The sequence below is a fragment of the Neofelis nebulosa genome, chromosome 3, assembly GCF_028018385.1.
Source record: "Neofelis nebulosa isolate mNeoNeb1 chromosome 3, mNeoNeb1.pri, whole genome shotgun sequence".
NCBI classification, from domain to species: domain Eukaryota; kingdom Metazoa; phylum Chordata; class Mammalia; order Carnivora; family Felidae; genus Neofelis; species Neofelis nebulosa.
In genome coordinates this window covers 134,062,175-134,085,526 of record NC_080784.1, presented here as the reverse complement: position 1 = coordinate 134,085,526, position 23,352 = coordinate 134,062,175, and the positions used below count along the sequence as shown (strand labels likewise).

At 41.3% G+C, this 23,352-nt stretch overlaps 2 protein-coding genes across 4 annotated transcripts in view; both read left to right on the top strand.

Moving 5' to 3' along the window:
- The window catches only part of LOC131507339 (large ribosomal subunit protein uL15-like), a 62,012-nt gene extending 53,792 nt beyond the window's left edge, over positions 1–8,220 (top strand). For both annotated transcript variants that reach the window (XM_058721939.1, XM_058721938.1), the window contains one exon: positions 7,728–8,220. In XM_058721939.1, the coding sequence (XP_058577922.1) occupies positions 7,737–8,180 (444 nt within the window). In that variant the 5' untranslated portion in view covers positions 7,728–7,736 and the 3' untranslated portion in view covers positions 8,181–8,220. The remainder of the gene's footprint in view (positions 1–7,727) is intronic.
- A 417-nt stretch (positions 8,221–8,637) lies between these two features.
- HERC6 (HECT and RLD domain containing E3 ubiquitin protein ligase family member 6) overlaps positions 8,638–23,352 on the top strand; it is a 63,062-nt gene continuing 48,347 nt past the window's right edge. The window contains exons 1-6 of one of the 2 annotated variants that reach the window (XM_058721935.1): positions 8,638–9,431; positions 12,223–12,382; positions 14,170–14,246; positions 17,351–17,578; positions 18,919–19,013; positions 20,724–20,851. In XM_058721935.1, the coding sequence (XP_058577918.1) occupies positions 9,233–9,431; positions 12,223–12,382; positions 14,170–14,246; positions 17,351–17,578; positions 18,919–19,013; positions 20,724–20,851 (887 nt within the window). In that variant the 5' untranslated portion in view covers positions 8,638–9,232. The remainder of the gene's footprint in view (positions 9,432–12,222; positions 12,383–14,169; positions 14,247–17,350; positions 17,579–18,918; positions 19,014–20,723; positions 20,852–23,352) is intronic. The other variant, XM_058721936.1, reaches the window with a different exon arrangement.

Sequence of the window (23,352 nt, the reverse complement as noted above, 5' to 3'; positions counted from 1 at the left end):
AAGGTGTGTGCCTCACTCACCTCACCCTAGTCCCTGCTCCTACGCTGTCTCTTCTCCCTGTTTCTCCAGCGTCAGTCTAAACCAAGCGTCTGTAAACAGCTTCTGTAAAGGCCAGATAGGAAATATTTTAGGCTTTTCAGGCAATATAGTTGCTGTGACACTCTACCATTGGAGCAGAAAAGCAGCCACAGGTAATGAGCAAACAAGTGTGTTCCAGTATGTTGGAGGTTATGGAGAAGACATGTTGCTACCTAATATTGTCTCCTTCTTCCTTGGTGACAGGAAGGTAACAACCCCTTTGGGGTTGTAAGGCGCTGCTAAAAATTACATTTTACAGCATCTCATGCTACTACTACAGCCAGGTGAAGTTTTGGTAAATCAGATGCATGCAGAAATGTGGTATGGGACTTGGGGAAGCAACCTCATTCCTCCTTTTAAGCTGCTTAGAATACAGCTGTGACAGCTACAACCCTGGCAGTCATCTTGGAACGTGAAGTGTAAATTCGGTTCTCTAATGAAGCAGATAGAAGGTGTGTGAGTTTCTGGAAAATAATGGAGCTGTCAGATGAGCCCCTGACTGCATACCTATGGGGCGGGGAGGAGAGCCAGAGGAAGAGAGAGCTAATCCCAAGCAGGCTCCATGCCCATTGGGGAGCCCAAGGCAGGGCTTGATCCCACAACACTGGGATCATGACCTGAGCCAAAATCAAGAGTCAGTCGCTCAACTGACTGAGCCACCCAAGCACCCCTTACCTCAGCGCTTTTTATGTGTGAGAGAAATAAACTTGTATTTAAACCATTACTCTGTATTTAAACTATTATTATTTGACAGCTTTTTTATATTCAGATGAAAATAATCCTAATTTACAGGTAAAGCTGCACTAGTTCACACAGGTTAACAAATTAAGTGAAACAGTGTTTCATATACAAATTTCAGGCAGCCCTCAATTTATTATTGGCTAACATGTTTTGAAGCCCCTGGCTTAAGTGGTAACCATTTCTAGGATTCAGAGGCACTTTTCCTCTTTCTTCCCAGTTCAGGACTATATTCTGGTGTTCTGAGATTGTTAACATTACAATGCAATGTGTTATGACAATTACAATAATAATGTAACATGTGAGTACAGCATTTTGTTTTTTTTCTAAGTAATTTAAATACTAATATCTTCCAATGAGCATGGGAAAGAAAATCATTAAAATCCTTGTGAATAATTGTAAGACTACCTATAGAGAAGAGATGTCAACCATAAGTCAGCCAGCCATGAAAAATGGTTGCTACCATTAAAGAAAAAATAAAGAGGGGCGCCTGGGTGGCTCAGAGGGTTAAGTGGCCGACTTCAGCTCAGGTCATGATCTCAACAGTCTATGAGTTTGAGCCCCGCGTTGGGCTCTGTGCTGACAGCTTGGAGACTGGAGCCTGCTTCAGATTCTGTGTCTCCCTCTCTCTCTGCCCCTCTCCCATTTGCGCTCTCTCTGTCTTTCAAAAATGAATAAATGTTAAAAAAATTTTGTTTTAAGAAAAAATAAAGAGATCAAGTTGACTAATACTGCCATCTAGAGTTAGAAGTCAAAACTACCATTTCTTATCTATAAGCAGACAGGGTTGCCTGGGTGGCTCAGTCAGTTAAGCCTCTGACTCTTGACTTCAGCCCAGGTAATGATCTAATGGTTCAGTTCGTGAGTTCAAGCCCTGCATCAGGCTCCATGCTGGCAGTACAGAGCCTGCTTGGAATTCTCTCTCTTTGCCCCTCTCCACTCATGCACAAGCTCTCTCTCTCTCAAAATAAATAAATACACTTAAAAAAAAAAAAAAACTGTGTAAGGTTGAAACATCAGGGTTTGTGGAGGTCGGTTTTTTTATTTTGGGGTTTTTTTTTTTAAGTTTTTATTTAAATTCCAGTTAGTTAACATATAGTGTAATACTATTTTCACGTGTATAATATAATGATTCAACAATTCTATACAACACCCAGTGCTCATCACAAGTGGACGTCTTTAACCCTCATCACCTATTTCACCCATTCCTCATGCCCACCTCCCCTTTGGTAACCATCAATTTGTTGTCTATAGTTAAGAGCCTATTTCTTGGTTTGCCTCTCTCTTTCTCTCTCATTTTCCCTTTATTTTGTTTCTTAAATTCCATACATAAGTGAAATCATATGGTATTTGTCTTTCTCTTATTTCACTTAGCGTAATACTCTCTAGCTCCATCCATGTCATTGCAAATGGCAAGATTTCATTCTTTTTTATGGCTGAGAAATATTCCCTTGCATATATATACACATCTTCCTTATTCATTTCATCAGGCAATGGACACTTGGGCTGTTTCCATACTTTGGCTACTGTAGATAATGCTGTGAACATAGGGGTGCATGTGTCCCTTTGAATTAGTATTTTTGTATTCTTTGGGGAAATACCTAGCAGGGAAATTGCTGGGTTATAAGGTAGTTCTATTTTTAACTTTTTGAGGAAACTCCATAGTGTTGTGCACGGTGGCTGCACCAGTCTGCATTCCCACCAAGAGTATAAGAGGGTTTCCCTTTCTCCACCTCTTCACCAACACCTGTTATTTCTTGTCTTGTTCATGTGAGCCATTCTGATAGGTAAGTCAGTTTTTTCTCCCACTGACTTGTACCAGCTGTCCTAATTGTCTTGTCCACTTGACATCTGCCAGGGAGCTACCTGTCAGTAACTGGGGTGGCAGCTGGAGTGTAATCACAAACGGAGCTAATGTATAGAATGGGTTAGATTTTCCATTTGTCCAGTCTAAGGGCTGTCCTAGCTAAGCAGCACAGAGGATGGACACTGGACTCAGAAGCATCAAGGTTAAAGCAGAAGTGAGCCTAGGAAGAGGATGGCAGAGGAAAGCAATGGAATTGCAGTGACCCTTCTCAGGTGTCCTTCTTTCTGATCCTCAGGGATTGACGTCAGGGCTGTTTTCACCCCTCCTGACTGGTTTATTGTCTTTCCTCAGTCCCGTTTGCTTGTAAGGACCTTTTGAAGGTCCATTCTCTCATTCTCTTTGTAACATCCTTCTCACCTCACTTTGAGTAAGTGCTGTTTGGTAGAAAGGCAGTGGCGAAAGGAAGTATGATTTGAATCTGGGATCTCCCATTTTTCTTACTATTTATCTTGGGCAAATCACTAAAATTTCCTGAGGCTTGGGTTATTATCTGTATGCAAGGACATATATGGACCTTATGGGGCAGTTGCAAAACTTACATGGCTATATCTACTGTGAGGGAAACTGGCATGTGGTAGGTAGTTAGGGAATGCTATTTTCTTTTGCTTCTCTCAATTCTCCTGTCTTCCAGAAATCGCTGTTAGGAAAAAAGAAAAATAGGTTATTGGTAGGAAAGGTTAGGTATAAATTACCTTCAAAGATTGATTTTAAACATATGATGACAGTCAATTTATATTGTTTTTCTGTTTTTTCACCTGGGTGTTCTCTCAGAAAGGGAAGCTCATTAGACACAATGATATGGTGGAAAGAAAAATCTTGGGCTATTCCACTCACTTATCTGTAATTTGAAACAAATCACTTTCACATCTCTGAGCCTAAATTCTTCATGTGTGAAATAGGAACAGTGTTCCTTCCCATGCCTACCCACTCTGTGCTTCTGAGGACACATGAGGTAAAACAGCTGGAAGAATTTTGAAAAATGTAAATACTAATGTGAGTGATAATTATTATGTTTTGTGTATTCAGTAAAGATGAAATCTATTAACCACGGATTTTACTTAATTCAGCTGATAGTCACTGAGTGCCTTTTAAGTGCCAGGCACTATATTTCACATATATTGTATAACAGACACTTTGCTAGGCTTTGGTGAGGCTACAAAGATGTTAAGGTCTTTCACAGAGTTGGTTGGGCAAAGATGGAATAATATAACCATATGGAGCGAAATTAGTTTCAAGTTGGGGAGTGTGTGTATACTAAAGGCATCATTTGTTGTAGGAGCCTAGAAAGAGGAGTAACTGATATTATGGAGTCCAAGAAAGACTTCATAGAAAAGGCCTATCGGATGCACATATTTTCAAAAAATTTCCCCATAAGGGGGGAAAAGGAAATTCTAGACAGAAGATACATTATGAACAAAGGCATGGAATTGGAAAAAAGCAAGTAGGCAATTGGAAAAGGCAGGCTGTTCATTGTGAAAATAGTCCCTGTGTATGGGTGGGTATATGAGGGTGTGATGCCTGTAACTGTTGGTGAGATGCAGCTGGAAAGGTCAGTCACAGGCAGATTACACAGGGCCATAAATTATACACAAAGGATTTTGTATTTATTTTTCTGTAGCAATAGGCCTATTTAAAAAGCTAAGTAATATTATCAGACCTGTGTTTTCTGCATATAACTCTTAGGAGAATATATAAGATCAATTAGAGATGCCAGATATTAGAGATACAGACATGTGAGAGATCATTGCAAAAGAGCTGAGGAAGGGTAGGAGTGGTGGAGGTAGAAACTGGGTAGAAAATGAAATGTTGCTGATCTGAGCCCACATCCATCCTTCAGCAACTAATTAGTTCAGGAAGGATTTTGCAGTGGGGAGGGAATATGAGATGAATCGGGAGTTGTCTAGGTGGAATGGTTGTGAGGATGTGCCATCAACCTGAGGGGGGCACAAGAGGCGAAATCAGAGACCTTGAAGAGTGTGTTATAGTGGAAATTAAATAGGCTTTCTAGCCAAATTGACCAATGTTAATATCTTGTCACTCACATGCCAAAGTTACCAAAACATTGAGCCTGATTCCTTACCCACAAATGAGAATAATAATATCTATTTTACATGATTGATACACAATACAGAAAATACTTGTTGCTTATCTCCTTAGCGTCCGTTCCCCACTTCTTCCAGCAACATGCCCAGCTTTCATTTTGGAATCTGCCTACTCCTCACTCTCAGACCAACTGCTTGGGTGAGGTTCCACCCCCATGTGGCCAACAAATCTTCCAAGTGACTGACTGACTCGATCTCCTGGCAGCCTTGATTGGCTCAGGGGGAGACATGTGAGAGCATCACACCTAAACACCACATTCTCCAAGGCTGTGAAGCAGAGAGTTGGATATAAAGATTAGAGTTGTCGGGAGGGAGAGAACTATAGTTACCATGTCTGGTCTGCTGTTAGTGTCTGATCAAGGATGTAGAAGTGGCTGCTTTTCAGTACAAAACCGAAACATGGAAATAAGAGAAGGCAGAGAATGGAGAGTAGATCCTGGGAGGCTCTAGGTGTCATTGAAATTAAAAAGCTGTTTGTCACCCAAGTATCTCATGATCTATTTCAGGGCATAAGAATATCTTTTATTACACACAAGGCAATTCAGCTAGGGTTTGATGCCTACTAAGATGACAATTTAACCTCAAAAATTACTCCTACCTCTATATTATTAATGTTTTTGTTTGTTATTTTGTAGCAAGGAGGGAGTTTGGAAGTTCTTTGGAAAAATAAATGTGGTGTATGGTTAAAAATAAATAAATAAATAAAGATTAGAGTTGTCAAAACTCTCTTGCTATCTCAAAGGAGCCGGAAGACAAAGTCCTCATAGCAGGAGATAGGGTGAAGAGGTACAGAGAAATGGAATCATTAGGACATTAAGCACTTGTTTTCTTTTTAGGATCTTATTTTTAAGTAATCTTACACCCAGTGTGGGGCTCGAACTCACAACCCCGAGATCAAAAGTCACATGCCAGCCAGTTTCCCTGACATTAAGTCCTTGTTGACAGTCTTTCCTGAAATCAGCCATGCTGATTGGACTTTTCAATATGTGAATGTCAGAAAACTCTAAGTTAGGCAATCTGTGCAATAACAAGTACCTTCCAAAAACTCAGGGACTTACAACAATGAACACTGATTTTTCACTTATGCTACAAAGATTACCTGTAACTCTGCTAGGTTATGGTTTCTAATCTGGGACCCAGGATGATGAAGCTAATCTCGATCTGGAAAATCAACAGTTGTAATAGAGGGAAAAGAGAGTAGGTAAATAATTGTTGGCCCTTAAACCATCTGCCCAGAAGACACTCCATGCTTGCATGTCATTGGCCAGAACACATTCACATGCTCAAGCTTGATGCCATAGGGCAGAGAGGCAAATCAAATATTTTTGAATAAGCATAATGCAATCTACAGTAAATTTCTTTTGCTTCAATGAGCTTAGGTCATATTTTCTGTCACTTGCAACCAAAAGAATCTTAACTGAGAAAAACTGATGAAAGAACTAAAGTAGGTATTTTACATAAAATAGCCAACACACAGAGCGCCTGAGTGGCTCAGTCAGTTAAGCGTCTGACTCTTGATTTGGGCTCAGGACATGATCTCACCGTTGGTGAATTTGTGCCCTGTGTGGAGCCTGCTTGGGATTCTCTCTTCCTTTCTCTGTGCCCTTCCCCTGCTCACTCTATCTCTCAAAATAAATAAATAAACTTTAAAAATAAATAAACAAGTAAATAAAATAGCCAACACATGGTAAATATTCAATAAATGGAGCTACCATTTTCAAGTGCATGAGCACAGATGAATTGAGAGTTATCTAGTTATCTCTTTCTCAAGCAATAGAAGTATGATCGGTTTAAGTTGCATTGTATTTACTTATCTCACTAACTTTTACTGAGTTCTTTTTATGTGGCAGACACTGTGCTAGGTGATGGGGACACAATACATTTACATGTTAGCTCTCCAGATGATTGGTTTTTTAAGAAATACATACAGGGTAGGTGCCTGGGTGGCTCAATAACTTCAGCTCAGGTGATAATCTCACGGTTCATGCATTCAAGTCCCAAGTCAGGTTCCTCACTGACAGCTTGGAGCCTGCCTGGGATTCTCTCTCCCTCACTCTCTAACTCCTCCACCGCCACCACCTCCCCCCTCCCCTGCTTGTACATGTATTATGCACTCCCTCTCTCTCACTGTCAAAATAAATACATAAACTTAAAAAAGTAAAAATAAAAATGAAACAGTAATGCCAATGATGGCTAACATTGTCATAGTCACCAACGACCTCTATTTTGCCAAACCTAAAGATCAATACTCAATCCATATCTTGCTCAACAAGCAATTGTCAAAGATGATCATTCCCTTATTCGTCACCTGCTTGGTACATGCCACCCTTCCTGGTCTTCCTTCTAGGATCCGTCCTCTGTTATAGGCTAGCCACATTCACCTCCCACTGAGTGATCTCAATCCCCCATCTGGCTTTAAGTATCCTTTCTACACTGAGACTCTCAATTTTATGACTCCACCCTGACTCCTCTGCACAACTCCAAAACAGTTAATCCTATTGCCTCCTTATATATCAAGCATCCCACAGTTAATACCAGACTGGACTCCTGACCCACCAGCCCCAAAGTGAAGCCTCACTCAGGCTTCCCCATGCCAAGAAAGGGAACTACCATTCACCCAGCTGTTCAGGCCAACCTTGGAATAATCCTCATCCCTTTCTTTTTTTCTCTCCTCCTTCTTCCAACCCATCAGCAAATCTGTGGACTCTTTCAAAACATCTTGAATGTGTTCATTTCTTCTCTCCTTCCTTCTAGGGTACTGCCTTAGTCCCAAGGGCATCCTTCCAACCTGGCCTCCTACAGCAGCCTCTCCTAACTGGATTTTCTGCTTCCATTTTTGTTCTATTATATTCTACATGGCAGTCAGAAGGAATCTTTTAAAACTAAAGTCAGATCATGTCACTTCTCTCTTCAAGACCTTCCAACTGTGCTCTTTCTTCTAGGCTGCTGACATGCCATCCAGACTGAGAAAGACCCGGAAACTTTGGGGCCACGTGAGCCATGGCCACGGCCGCATCGGCAAGCACTGGAAGCACCCAGGAGGCCGGGATAATGCTGGCGGCATGCATCACCACAGGATCAACTTTGACAAATATCATCCAAGTCACTTTGGAAAAGTTGGTGTGAGGCATTACCACTTAAAAAGGAACCAGAGCTTCTATCCAACTGTTAACCTTGATAAACTGTGGACCTTGGTCAGTGAGCAGACACGGGTAAATGCTGCCAAAAACAAGACTGGAGCTGCTCCTATCACTGATGCGGTGCGATCGGGCTACTACAAAGTATTGGGAAAGGGAAAGCTCCCCAAACAGCCTGTCATCGTGAAGGCCAAATTCTTCAGTAGAAGAGCTGAGGAGATTAAAGGCGTGGGGGGAGCCTGTGTCCTGGTAGCCTGAAGTCACATGGAGAGAGGTTCATTAAATACTAACAACTGCTTTTCTTAAAAAAAAAAACCAAAAAACAAAAAAACCTTCCAACTGCTCTCCTTCACCCTCTGCCATTAGATATGAACATGATTCATTCCCTCATGTCCCATGTCCCCTAAGCTCCCTGCTCAAATGTCACTTCATCAGAGAAGTGTTCTCTGAAATCTTATCAAAAAATACAAGTTCCCGGGATGCCTGGGTGGCTCAGCTGGTTAAGCTTCTGACTCTTGATTTCGGCTCAGGTCATGATCTCATGGTTGTCACTTCAGGCCCTCCGAATCCCTAGTCAGGCTCCATACTGGCAGTGCAGAACCTGCTTGGGATTCTCTCTCCCCGCCGCCCCTCCCCCACTCATGCAGTCTCTCTCTTTCAAAATAAATAGACCTTAATAAAGAAATAAGTATTTAAAAAATACAACTTCCTTCTGACCCCACTATTACTTTACTGTTATATTTCTTCATGTTGTCACTTGACATTATACTATTTACCTGTTTATAAACAGAATGTTAGTACCATGAGGATTTTGCATTACCAGTGCCAAAAACAGCTTAGGAAATGCTTCGGATGCTTTTATTAAGCATCCTAGGCATTATTCTAACATTATGTATTATCTGTTAAATTACCCTAACATTAGATTTGCTGTATTACTCTCCACATTCTCATTGCCGTGGTAGCTGAGGCACGGATTCCTTAGGCAACTTGCCCAAAATCACACAGCTCATAAATGACTTAGCTAGTATGTAAGTAAATCCAGAAGCTCTTCCTCTGGAGTCCCTCTCTGCTCCTCAGCAGTCGAGGGTCACGTTTGATCCACAAAAGCCATTGGCCAGGGTGCTCGATGACTAAGGGTGCCAGGGCGGTGCTGCTGCGGGGTGGGGAGTCGGACTCCCTGATGTTATCAGACTCGGGCTGTTCCTCCTAGCCTCCAGGTTTCCGGCAAATCAGCACACAGCCTGTCACTAACCTTGGCGAGCCGGTCCAGGCTTAACGCACAGCCACTGGAGGCCGGGCGCGGGAGCGGGATGTACCTGTGCTGGGGCGCCAGCTCCAAAGGACCTCTGCGCCGGAGGCCTGCGGCCCGGGGCGGTCCCGAGCTTCGGCAGGCCGCCAGCGGGGAGCGCCACTCGCTGCTGCTGCTGAGCGACGGCGCTGTGCACTCATGCGGGGACAACAGCCGGGGCCAGCTGGGGCGGAGAGGCTTGCAGCGCGAGGAGCAGCCAAGTAAGTGCCCGGGGCAAAGGTGAGGGGCGGGGGGCCAGGCAGGGGATGCTGCTGGGAATCCCGGGTCCCCTGGGCCTCCAGAGGCGGGGAAAAGTTGCTCCACACCTTCGCGCGCAACTTCGTCAGTTTCGTTTTCCAGATGCTCGGTTGTTTTCGGTTTCCAGTTCATCTTCAAAGCGAAACTGACAGCGAAACTAACGGGACCGCGTTCCTTTAAAAAGAGACGTGGTACTTCCCACTAAGCCTTTCCATACTAGTCCTTGCCTGAGCGAATCTATCTGGGCTGATCAGAACGACTTTCCAAACTGGTTTATGGGCGAAACACCTCTAACTCTCAGAAATAGCCCACGGCGTCTTTTTTTTTTTTTTTTAATAAAATACATAATAGCATTTTTACCATTACTGATCATTATAACACAGGAAAAGAAATTGCCTATAATTCCTATACCCAAAGACAACTACTAAAATTTTGATGCATTTCTTTTTTCACTTTTTTCTATCATACATTTAATTTTATAAAAGCATGTCATTATATAGTTTTGTATACACAGTATTATGCAGCTCTGTAAATTGCGCTCTTATGAAACATATCATGAACATTGCCCTTTTATTATGATTTTTTTTAATGTTTATTTATTTTGAGAGAGACAGCTCGAGTGGGGGAGGGGAAGAGAGAGAGAGAGAGAGAGAGAGAGAGAGAGAGAGAGAGAGAGGAGAGAGAATCCCAAGCAGAGTCATCAGCACAGAGCCCCACGCGGGGCTCCATCTCACCAACCCTGAGATCATGGGCTGAGCTGAAATCCAGAGTTGGTGGCTCAACTGAGCTACCCAGGTCCCCCTTATTGTGTACTTTTGGAAAATACATTTTAAATTATTGCATAACATTCTAGGCTTTAACAGTGCAATTTAATTATTTTTCTTTGTTAGAAATTAGGTTTTTGTTTTTTTTCTAATTAGGGATTTTTATAAATAATACTGTGATTGCCATTATTTGACCATATTTCTGATTACTTACCTAGAATAATCCCAAGTGTTGTGTCTGGGAGGAAAAACTTCTCTACCCTATTAGTTCTTGTTCTGAAGGCCTACGAACTAAGCTGATAAAGACAGATTAACATGAGAAAAAGCATACAATTTTATTAATATTTTATGTGCACAGGAGTTCACAGAAAAGAAGGGAAACTCAAGAAGTGATTAGATTCAGGGACTTATATGCCATTTTAGCAAAGAAAAGGGGTTTTGGACTTTGAAGGATGATCAGTTGTGGGGAAGTGACTAGGAAATGTATGAGAGAGATTAATGAAAGAAAAGGGTTATTTTGGTAAGAGCTGTCTATACAGACTCATCTTAGTGCCACCTCTAATGATAAGAGTTACTCTTCTCTTCCTAGTATGGAAGAGGGGGTACATCTTTACAAGGAAATTTTATGCTCTGCTTTTAGGTGGATGAGGGGAGGGCAGAGAACTCTTCCTGCTTCTCTTGATTTTCAGTTGCCTTCAACTCCAAAAATTGCTCAAGTGGAATATTTTGGGATGGCATATCCCAATCCCTTTTAGGTGGAAATGAGGGGCAACATAATACTTGATGCCAAATTGTTGTCTAGGAATGTGGTACCAGTTTCAGCCTTCATGAGTGTATGAATCTTTGGGACATTTTTTTTATTGCCCCATGGTTTGAAACTAAATAATGGAAAAGGATAAGGATAAGATCACACAGGTTTAAAAAAAGAAAACTAAAGGCTCCTGGGTGGCTCAGTTAGTTAAGTATCCAACTCTTGATTTCGACACACATCATGATATCACAGTTTGTAAGATCAAGCCCCAAATCAGGACTCTGTGCTGGCATCATGGAGCCTTCTTGGGATTCTCTCTCTCTCCCTGTCTCTCTTCCCCTCCCCTTCTCTCTCTTTCTCTCTTTACCTCAAAATAAATGTAATATATTTAACTCAAAACCTCTAATAATTCAGAAACAAACACTTTGGAAAAAGCTTAGATTGACTGGTAGGGATCACACTACAAATGATTAGGTTTTCATTTGTGGGCACTTTTGGCTCATGAGAGGCATATTACTACTTTTTAAAAAAGATTTTATTTTTTAAAGTAATCTCTGCACCCAATGTGGGGCTCCAACCTACAACCCTGAGATCGAGAGTCACAAGCTCTACAGACTGAGCCAGCCAGGTGCTCCTTCTGCATTCTTTGTGAGAGGATCTGGCTTCTGCCTCTCACATTCATGAGGCAGGCTCCCTGCCCATTTCCTCCTGAGCAAGGAATTCACTATTCTCACTGTTCAGGGGTAGGAAAGTCAGAAGAGGAGAGTGGAGGCAATCCCATCTTCCCTCTGTCTCCTTTTGTTTTGCTACCATCCTTATAGAGAATTGTTAAGTCAAGCATCGTAGTTCCTACAAGTTCCCTTTCTCCATGAAGCTCATCCTATTCTAGTCTATGCTATGCTATTCTATATTGAAAGCGAGAGGAGGGGTCAAAGGGAGAGAGAATCCCAAGCAGGCTCCATGCTCAGCGCAAAGCCTGACATGGGGCTCAATCTCATGACACTGGGATCATGATCTGAGCCAAAATCAAAAGTCAACTGACTTGAGTCACCGGGGTGCCCCTGAAGCTCATCCTTTTAAATAGTAACCATATTCCCATACAGACAGCGTAATACACATTGAGCTTTTTTCCTTCAAACTTTAGTGTGGATGTCAGGGCATGATTTAAAAGTCCATTGGAAAAGATGAGAAATCTGAGTGATCTTTCTGAGAAGTTTTATTTTGTTTTTGTTCCTGAAGAACCAATTCAGGCACTGGAAACTCTACGTGTTGAACTGGTGAGCTGTGGAAAGGAACACTCCCTTGCTGTCTGTTACAAAGGAAGGGTCTTCGCATGGGGAGCTGGTTCTGAAGGGCAGCTGGGAATTGGAGAAGTTAAGGAAATAAATCTTATACCTCAGTAAGTATTTCCATTCATTCATTCATTCATTCATTCAGTATTTTTGAGTTTCATGTGCTGGGCACCATGCAAGATGTCAGGGTACAAAGATACTATGACAAAGTCCCTAACCTCAATGATTATAGTGTAGTGAGAGAAAAAACTCCTAACCCCAATTATTATTTAATTAGAGTCCTATGAAGAAGGGCAGGGTAAAATGAGAACATGTGACTCCTTGATCTTAATCTCATATATTGGAAATAACCGAGGGGACCCACTTGGTAAATAAATAAATATAAAATAAACATAACCTATAAATAAAAATAAAATATAAAGATTACTTTAAAGTAAAAACATTGAACAGAAGATGCAGAAAGAAATCTTATTGGAAATTCCCTTCTGACTAAAGCAAAGACTCCTTGAAAAAAACAGCTGCCATTCACAGCTTGGAGGGAGTTTCTTATGAATTCAGATGCTGTGAAGACAGACTGCCCAAACAACACAAAAAAAACCCTATGAAACCTTCCATACACTCCTACTGAAGCCTTGAAAACCTCCCTTTTGCTATACTGATATATATATATATATATATATATATATATATATATATATATAGTGATTCCACAAATTGTCCATTACTGGCAGCTCCCATCTGTACATATAAATAAATTTTGTCTTTTCTCCTTTCAGTTATTGTCAGTTGTCAGTTAATTTGCATGCCCACTATCACTGGATCCAAACCAGAAGAGGAAACTTTTACTTATGGAAAAGTAGTAAGATGATGGGATAAGGGGGAGGAATCATATCCTCATAAACAGCTTCCTAGGACAAATGATATGACAAGCAGTCTGAATTGTACATTCATGAATTACATGTGTAAGAATTTTAAAAAGCATGATTTTTAATACTAGGAGGCTACTTTTCATTACCTCTTCTGGTTTTGAATTATATGAGTGCTGTGGCTTTGGAGAACAAGCATTGAACTTTGAATGAAAAGACGAAGGTTTGAGTCTAGTTCTACAACGTGATACCTATAACATGATTCCCTAGAGCAAACTAGAACTCTGACCACTACTAGATGCAACCATATGACATTGCTGGTAGTTACCTTTTTGATCCACAAAAATGGCAATGTAATAGGATTCAACCTAGTGATTTATTTATCAAATAGGGCTTAAATCAGGTGATGTAAATAACAGTGTTCTATAAATTTTAAAGCCCTGTGTCACATGTGCATGAAGAAATTTATTTTTCTTTTAAGGCAATAAATATAGAATAAAAGTTAGTACATTATATACTGCATTAAAAGTCCAATAAAAATCACTTGTGTATTATAACTGTTTAGATTCTGCTCTGTACCTTTATGCTTGTTGATGTCATGTTAGAAACACTTAGAGGGCTTTGGCTTAAAGGTACTACAGAAATGTAAGAAAATAAATTATTTCAGGGAAAATATGCCCAGGTTGCCAACAATCCTGAAAATGACGAATGCATGAATGTTGAATGTTGGTTTGACAGCAGTTTTAAGCAAGTAATTCTTTATAATTTCTAAAGATTATACACCAATCAGGAAAACCACCATTACTGTGGTGTTTCTGATTATTACCAAACAGCCCTATATATCTGCAGTCATCAAGAGAACTATTCTATTGTAAAAAACATTAAAGTAGCCCAACTCATAAAAAAAGAAAAGAAAGCTATTTCCCTAAACCAAATGTATTACCTGGGATCATTTTACATATCTGTAGTTCACTTGGTGAGCCACTCTAAAGAAGGATTAATAGATTTTTGTATCATTTTTACTACAGGAAGATAAAAACTCTGACTGGTATAAAAATTATACAAGTTTCCTGTGGAAACTACCACTCTCTGGCATTATCAGAAGGTAAAAATGGCTTTTTGGATCTTCTAAGTATCATTACAAAGTAATTTGTTTTTAATATGAATGATACCTGTTGATTTTTAATGCAGTGGGACTAATTTTAATGCATTTAGAAGTTTTTAACTTTTTAGATTTCATAAGCTCTATTGTTCTTCATTGTTTTTTCAATTGTCTTTGTTCTTATTATACTCTAAGTAGTGACTCATTCATATCGATGCTATAAAGGGTCATCTTTGTTCTCATGACCTGATCTGACTCTCTCAGAATTTAGTAGTGGTTTTATTTCCAGAACTTTGCCCTTTGTGCTGAATGGCTGTATACACCGGCAGACTCAAATACACTAAGGCCTATTTGTTTTTTTGACTTAGATCAAAGAAAGAAAAGTCAAAATGTCAATGTGGTGGCTGGGTGGCTCAGTTAAGCATCTGACTCTTGACCTCAGCACAGGTCTTGATCTCAGGGTTGTGAGCTCAAGCCCCACGTTGGGCCCTGTGCTGGATTTTACCTACCTAAAAAGAAAAGAAAGAAAAGTCAAGGTATCAAAATCATGACTATATTTTTTCTACTAACATCCCCCATCCTTTGTCCATCATCATTCAAAATTTTTCAACGGAGAGTGTTGCAGAGGAAAAACTTTTCTTCCATCCTCTTAAGTTGAGCACTTGGTAGCCTGCAAATTTATGTGACAAAAGACAGATTAACAAGACAAAAGGCACGAGTTTTATTAATATTTTCATGCATGGAAGTTCACAAAAAAGAAGTGAAACTCAAGAAGTCATTAGACTTGGGGACTTATATACCATTTTAACAAAGGAAAGATTTGGGCTTTGCAGGATGATCAATTGTAGGGAAGTGACTTGGAAATATGTGGAAATAATGGAAGATAAGAGTTATTTTATTAAGGGTTATTTGTGAAGACTCATGTTGATGCAGACTTTCCATCTCTGGTGATGAGTCACTGCCCATCCCTGGTGCAGGAAAGGACACCTTCACAAAGGGAAATATATACATTGCTTTTGGGTGGATAAGAGGAGGGGCAGAGAACTTTTCCTGCATAGATTGATTCTCAATTGCCTTCAGCTCAAGATAACCCTTATGCCAAAATGACATATTTTGGGGTGGCATATTCTGATTGCCTTCAAGAGACATTTAACATTTGTATGTCCTTCAGGTGATATCTTATGCATAATTGCAGCTGTGCCACAAGGGCTATGAACAGCCAACGTTTATTTCCTGGTTGCCTTCTGTCGCACCAGCTATTTTGTGAAATGCTTTACATGTATAATCTCATTCAGTCACTTAACAAACACTGAACCTGGGCATTATTTGTATTCTCATTTTAGAAATGAAGAAATTTGGACTCAGACTTTCAGCAATTTGCCTAAGGTCACACACTAACAGATAGTGAGATTTGAACCAATACTTGTTTACATCCCAATCCTAAGTGCTTAACCACTGGACCACACAGGCCATGAGACCGTACTATAATCCTGTGGCTATTGTATAATTCCTTCCTGCCATTTCCAGCTATTTGATCTAGGGCAAGTTATTTAACTTGACTCTCGATTTTCTCATCTGTAGGAGTACTGATGTCTACCTTACAGGCTGTTCAGAAGATTCAGTGAAACAAGACATACAATATATCCTGCACAGTCCAAAGCAGATAGTAGGGGTACAATAAATATTAGTCTCTTTTCCTTCCGTACTTTTCTTCTTCTTAATTATTGAAATAGTTTGAATTATTTCCTCAGGGTATTGATTTGTCTTTACATTGTGAAGGTTGTGTGAAGCCCGGGTACCCAGTACATTTGCTATGGTGAACTGTGAGTTCTCATAGACCTTAATGTGGGTTTGACATTCTGCATTGTGCCCTCAGAAATACTTTTCAGTGGTAGAACTAGCTTTAGAAGAGTTTAAAAAAGAAAAAAATTAGATGTAATAACATAAACATCTGAGACACGTTGGCAGTTTCCTGGGTAGACAATGAAACATTAGAAGATCTTGACTTTTGACCTCATGTAAATTATCCACCTCTGGTCAAATTCAACATAAAATGTTGTTGGTTGTTTTCTCCCATCCAGTCATTCCACAAATGTTTGTTAAGTGCCTATAATGTTTCCAGCAAAGAGGATATAGCAGTGAACAAACCTAAGACTGTGCTTTCATGGAGTTTATATTATGGGGGTATGTAGGGGAAGTGAGCCTTAAACACATAGACCAATATTTATGTCATATAACAGAGATAAGGGTGTGGGGGAAAAAATGAGGCCAGGTAAGGGAATGGGAGCAAGTACTCAAGTGGAGGAAAGGGGTCTTTCTCTTTTATAAAGGATGCCACGGAAGCTATTTCTTACAAGGTGAGCGGACACCAAAAGAAGGGGAGGAGGGAGACAAGATGCTAAGGTCATGATCCAAAGGAATGATCCAGATGTAAAGGCCATGAGGTTGTGGAATACTCAACAGGGAACAGCAGGGGCTCTGGAAAGGTATGAGCAAAGGGGAAATGAAGTCTGAGATGTGTCATGGGGAATCCTGGTGACCTGGTGCTTGTGAGCTGTGGTGAGAATTGGCCTTTTATTGAGTGAGACAGAAAATCCCTAAAGGGTTCAGTCTGACTTATTTTTTTAAAAGACCACTCTGGCTACCCTTTGGAGAAAAGACAAACATGGACTCTGGGAGCCCAGTGAGGTGCTGTTGTAATCTTCCAGGAGAAAAGTGATGGTGGCTTGGTGGCTAAGGTGGTAACAGTGGGGAGGTGAGAAGTGGTCAGATTCCAGATACATTTTAAAGATAGAGACTTTAGGATTTGCTAGGTAGAAGGGTGTAAAAGAAAGAAAGGAGATGAGCATGACTCCTAAGATTTCTAGTCTGAGCAACTGAAAGAACACAGTTGCCCTTGACTGGGAGGGAGAAGAGGAGTGGATGTTGTTGGAAGGGACTTTTGAAGGTGTTCTTGACCATCTTCCTTGCCTTTAGTCAGAATACTCTAACCTCTTTTGTCCCTATTTTAAGTACTAAAGATCTTTAGAATTAGGGTGGTAGTTTCTACTCGAATTTGGTATTCCAATATTTTTACAATTTTGAATTTCTCTTCTTTATTTTTGTAGATGGCCAAGTGTTTTCATGGGGAAGTAACAGCCATGGGCAGCTGGGCCTGGGGAAAGAGCTCCCCTCCCAAGCCAGCCCACAGAGGGTGAGGTCCCTGGATGGCATCCCCCTGGCTCAGGTGGCTGCAGGCGGGGCCCACAGCTTTGCCCTGTCTCTCTCTGGGACTTCATTTGGCTGGGGAAGCAACAATGCAGGGCAGCTGGCCTTCTTCGGGAGTAATGTTCCAGGTAACAAGATAATCTTGTTCTTGCAGTAAATCATTCTTTCTTTCCAGTTGGAAGACCAGCTCTGCAAAGGGTACTCTCAATGATTAGAGCAGTGATTCCCAGGCTCTGGAATATATTAGAATCACCTGGGGTGCCATCTTAATTTTTGATTGCCACTATAATATATTACCAGAAACTTGTGGCTTGAAACAACATAGATTTCTTATCTTATAGTTCTGGTAGTCAGAAGTCTTATGCAGGTCTCAGTGGGCTAAAAAAAAGTGTCAGCAGCTTTGGGACAACCAGGTGTGGGGTGGGGATGGACCTTGCATTATTTTCTTGCCTTTTTCCCCCTCTAGAGTCCATTTACATTCCTTGACTCATAGCCCCCTTCTTCAAAGCCAGCAATGGCTGGTTAAGTCTTCCTCAAGTCACTCTGACAGTGATTCTCCTACCTCCCTCTTCCTCAGTCAAAGGAGCAATTTGTAATTACATTGGGCCCACACAGATAATCCAGGCTAACCTCCCTATTTTAAGGTCAACAGTTTAGCAACTTTAATTCCATCTGCTTCCTTAACTCCTCTTTGCAGTGTAACCTAACATATTCACAGCCTCTGGGGAAAGGACACAGACATCTTCCGAAGCCCCTTATTTTTTCTACTGCAAGAGCATTGAAAAATCCCAGTGCCCACCCCCTCCAAACAAGTTGCAAGTGCCCAAGTTAGACCCTATACCAAGTAAATCAGAATGTCTGGGGATGGAAACCAGGCACCGGTCATTGTTAAAGATTCCACAGGTTATTCCAATGTGCAGTCAAGTTTGAGAACCACTGGATTAAAAGATGCTAGCTGGAGAAAAACCAGTTCCTGGCAACCCTTAAACTCACTGTGAAGTCTTCCCCATGAGCCCTTTCCTCCTCTGTTCAGTTCTTTACATTCAGCTAACATATTTGGTGCCTGTTAAGTACCAGTACTTACATCTTGTTTCATTTAACTCTGCCAACATGAAATAAGTCTTATTTTCTCAATTATTATTGCATATTTGCAGAACACCTACCATGTGACAGAAATGAATATAATGTAATGGCAATATTACTGGGAATAAAGGTCTTAAAACTTAGCTTTGTAGGAGAATAGTGTTAGGTGTTATAGAAGATCAGATCTTCCAGAAATAAATGCTAAAGGACTGCTTTTCTTTCTTTTCCAAAGCAGGGCTTTCCCTCTATTTTATAATGCTTCTGAGTGTTCATTTTAAAAATTATGTTAACTAATTACAAGATGATAAAACTATTAAAAGATGTAAAAACTCATGGATTCTGAGGCTGTTTCTTATACTCTAGACATTGAACTTTCTTTCAACAGTGCAAAGCTACAAGCCTCGTTCAGTTAGTGCGCTGAAAACTCTCGGTGTGGTTTATATCAGCTGTGGTCATGAGCACACTGCAGTGCTTACCCAGGTAATCTAAAATGTTTTGCTATTTTTGGCAAATGAGAAATGTTACCACAAGGTATAGGTATTGGCTGTTGTTAAAAGCCATATGCGTATCAGTATCTCAACTATATCCATTCAATGTACAAATACCTAAAAAGGAGAAATTAACCAAATATAAACCATGAAAGTTTCAAGATCCTCTAACAAAAGCTCACTTCAGCGTTAGGAAATATTTTTAGATACCCGCTGAGTTAGATTAATATAGGAGAGAATCCTTTTAGCAATGATTCATTCATAATGTAGTTCTACAGGTGAAAATTATTATAGAAGAGATGAAGTAATTTTTACAGATTTCAATAACCCAAATTATAGACTAGAACCTACTTTGTTCCATTTCTTGCTTGGCAAAATTATGAGCCTGCTTCGTAAATGTTTGCCTCCTCTTGTTATACTGGCCAAATAGTATATTCCAATGGCATGGATTCTCTCCATAGCCATAAGGAATAGATTTGAAAACTATTTGTGTGGTTGAAATGATTATTTAAAAACTAAATACCTAAAATAATTTGTATTACTTGTTTTAACTTAAAAAAAATTTTTTTTAACATTTATTTATTTTTGAGACAGAGAGAGAGAGAGCATGAACAGGGGAGGGTCAGAGAAAGAGGGAGACACAGAATCTGAAACAGGCTCCAGGCTCTGAGCTGTCAACACAGAGCCCAACGTGGGGCTTGAGCCCACAGACCGCGAGACCATGACCTGAGCCGAAGTCGGACGCTCAACCAACTGAGCCACCCAGGCGCCCCTGTTTTAACTTTTTTAATGTTTATTTTTGAGAGAGAGGGAGAGCGTGAGTGAGGGAGGGGCAGAGAGAGACGGGGACAGAGGATCCGAAGCAGGCTCTGTGCTGACAGCAGAGAGCCCAATGTGGGGCTCTAACTCACAAACCATGGGATCACGACCTGAGCCGAAGTCAGACGCTTAACCAACTGAGCCACACAGGTGCCCCGGTATTATTTGTTTAAAAGCGTGTTTGGATTATATTATTCTTCGTGGACAGGAGAAAGCTAGAGTTGTTTTAATCAAGAGTCATCTTTGGTTGCGCTTGTGTGGCTCAGTCAGTTTAGCCTCCAGACTCTTGGTTTCAGCTCAGGTCCCCATCTCTTAGTTTGTGGGATAGAGACCTGCGTCAGGCTCCACGCTGATAGCACGGAGCCTGCTTGGGATTCTCTCTCTCTGCATCTGTCTCTCTGCCCATCCCCGACTCACACTCATTTTCTCTCTCCCTCTTTCTCAAAATAAATAAATAAAACTTTTTAAAAAAATCATTTTTTGAGGGGCCCCTGGCTGGCTCAGTCAGAAGAGCATACAACTCTTGATAGTGGGGTTGTGAGTTCGAGCCCAAAGTTGGGTGTAGAGATTACTAAAAAAAATAAATACACTTTAAAAAAATCATCTTTTGAGAAAAGATTATTTTCAGAGAAATGTTCAAATAAATAAAGCAACCCTCTATTTAAATGTGTTATTCTTGAGCCATCCATTGATTCTACAATGAAAGCCAACGGTTTTTCATGTTTAATGAGTTAACTTACATACACTCTTAGAAATAATAAATATAAGACCCTTCATATAGTACTCTCATATAATTCTCTGATGATACTTATCTTTAAGTTTTTAGTTACTTTTTTAAATATGAAATTAGTTTGACTCCTTCTATTCCTTCTTTTTTAAACAGAATGGGAAAGTGTTCACATTTGGAGACAATAGCTGTGGACAGCTGGGACACAGCCCCACTGCTGAGAAGACAGGTCCACAACTCATGGAAGGAATTGAAGGCCTAGTTTCACAGATAGACTGTGGAAGGTAATAGGCTAGTTTTTTGTTTGCTTGTTTTTAGTGTGAGTAGAATGTGTTATATTTTATGATTTAGAAATGACTCCTCAGCAATGTTTCAAAACTTAAAACACAAAATATGTAACTACTATTTTTCTAGATCATTTTCGTTTCTGAAAATTTACTTCTTTTAAATATAGTTTAAGTTTTCTATTTTTTCTTCTTTATTCCAGACATTTCATTTACTTAATAAGAATTTATTGGAAGTCTACTGTGTATAGACCACCTTATTAGGTGCTGGAGGTTGGCAAGAGGGTTTAAAATAAAAACAGTGGTACTTGCCTACTTGAGTTGATAAAGCAAAATTAAAGTATTCTCAGACAAATAGAAGATAATACATATTTGCATATGCATTCAGAGTTTTGCATAACCTAATTATGAGGACACTGAATATTATCTACCCAATTTATAAATAACAAAACTTACATTTATTTAAAAAAAATTTTTTTTAACGTTTTTATTTATTTTTGAGACAGAGAGACAGAGCATGAGCAGGGGAGGGGCAGAGAGAGAGAGAGACACAGAATCTGAAGCGGGCTCCAGGCTCTGAGCTGTCAGCACAGAGCCCCACGCGGGGCTTGCACTCACAGACCAAGAGATCATGGCCTGAGCCGAAGTTGGAGGCTCAACCGACTGAGCCACCCAGGAGCCCTACAAAGCTTACATTTAAAACACAAATGGGGGCGCCTGGGTGGCGCAGTCGGTTAAGCGTCCGACTTCAGCCAGGTCACGATCTCGCGGTCCGTGAGTTCAAGCCCCGCGTCGGGCTCTGGGCCGATGGCTCGGAGCCTGGAGCCTGTTTCCGATTCTGTGTCTCCCTCTCTCTCTGCCCCTCCCCTGTTCATGCTCTGTCTCTCTCTGTCCCAAAAATAAATAAAAAACGTTGAAAAAAAAAAATTAAAAAAAAAAATAAAACACAAATGAAGGAGCACCTGGGTGGCTCAATCAGTTAAGCATCTGACTGGCTCAGGTCATGATCTCTCGGTCCATGTGTTCAACCCCCACATCAAGCTCTGTGCTTGACAGCTCAGGGCCTGGAGCCTGCTTTGGATTGTGTCTCCCTCTCGATCTCCCCCTCCTCATCTCACACTCTTTCTCTCTCTCTTAAAAGTAAATAAACATTTAAAAAAATAATAAAACAAATGATAGGGGCATCTGGGTGGCTCAGGTCATGATCTCACAGTTTGTGAGTTCCAGCCCTGCATCAGGCTCTCAGACTCTCAGCTGTCAGCAAGGTGCCTGCTTCAGATTCTCTGTCCTCTCTCTCTCTCTGTCCCTCCCCCACTGGTGTGCGTGCACCAATAGGGCTCTCTCTCTCTCTCAAAAATAAACCTTAAAAAATAATAAAAATAAAAAAATAAAACACAAATGATAGAAACCATAGTAAAGACTTATCAATAATATTCTATCTTTAAGGTTACTAAAAAGTTAATATTAGGGGAGGGCTTCTGGGAAGACAGCAGTGTAGGAGGACGCTGGGCTCACCACGTCCTGCTGATCACTTAGATTCCACCCACACCTGCCTAAATAACCCAGAAAATAGCCAGAAGACTAGCAGAACGGATTCTCCAGAGCCAAGCGTAGACAAGAGGCCCATGGAAGAGGGTAGGAAGGGCGGAGAGGTGGTGTGCACAACCCAGACTGGTGGGAGGGAGCTGGGGCGGAGGGGCAGCCCGCCGGCCAAGCAGATGCCCCGAGTCTGGCTGGCAAAAGCGGAGGGGCTGGACAGAGTGTGTTCTGACAGCAAGCGGGACTTGACATCTGGAAGGTTATAAGCTAACAGCTCTGCTCAGAGAGGAGGAGGGCTGGAGGACAATGGGAGGGAGAGTTGTTGAGCCCCGGACGACAGAGCACAGCTTGGTGAAGAACAAAGGCGCTCGTCAGCGCCATCTCCCTCGCCATCCCCCAGCCAAAATCCCAAAGGGAACTGGTTCCTGCCAGGGAACTTGCTTGCACCGCGCAAACACCCAACACTGTGCTTCTGTGGATCCATCGGATCCATCCCTCCAGCGGCGGGTCTGACTCCCTCCCGGTGCCACAGGGCCCCTCCTGAAGTGGATCTCTGAGGGAAAAGCAAGCTGAGCCTGCCCCTCCCGCCCCTGTGCACCTTGCCAATCCACCTCAGCTAATGCGCCAGATCCCCAGCACCACAAGCCTGGCAGTGTGCAAGTAGTCCAGATGGGCCATGCCACCCCACAGTGAATCCCGCCCCTAGGAGAGGGGAAGAGAAGGTACACACCAGTCTGTGGTCCCAGCGGTGGGCTGGGGGCAGACATCAGGTCTGACTGCGGCCCCGCCCACCAATGCAAGTTACTCAAGACAGCACAGGGGAAGTGCCCCGCAGTTCCCCACCACTCCAGGGACTATCCAAAATGACGAAACGGAAGAATTCCCCTCAAAAAAACATCCAGGAAATAATGACAGCAAATGAACTGATCAAAAACAATTTAAACAATATAACAGAAAGTGAA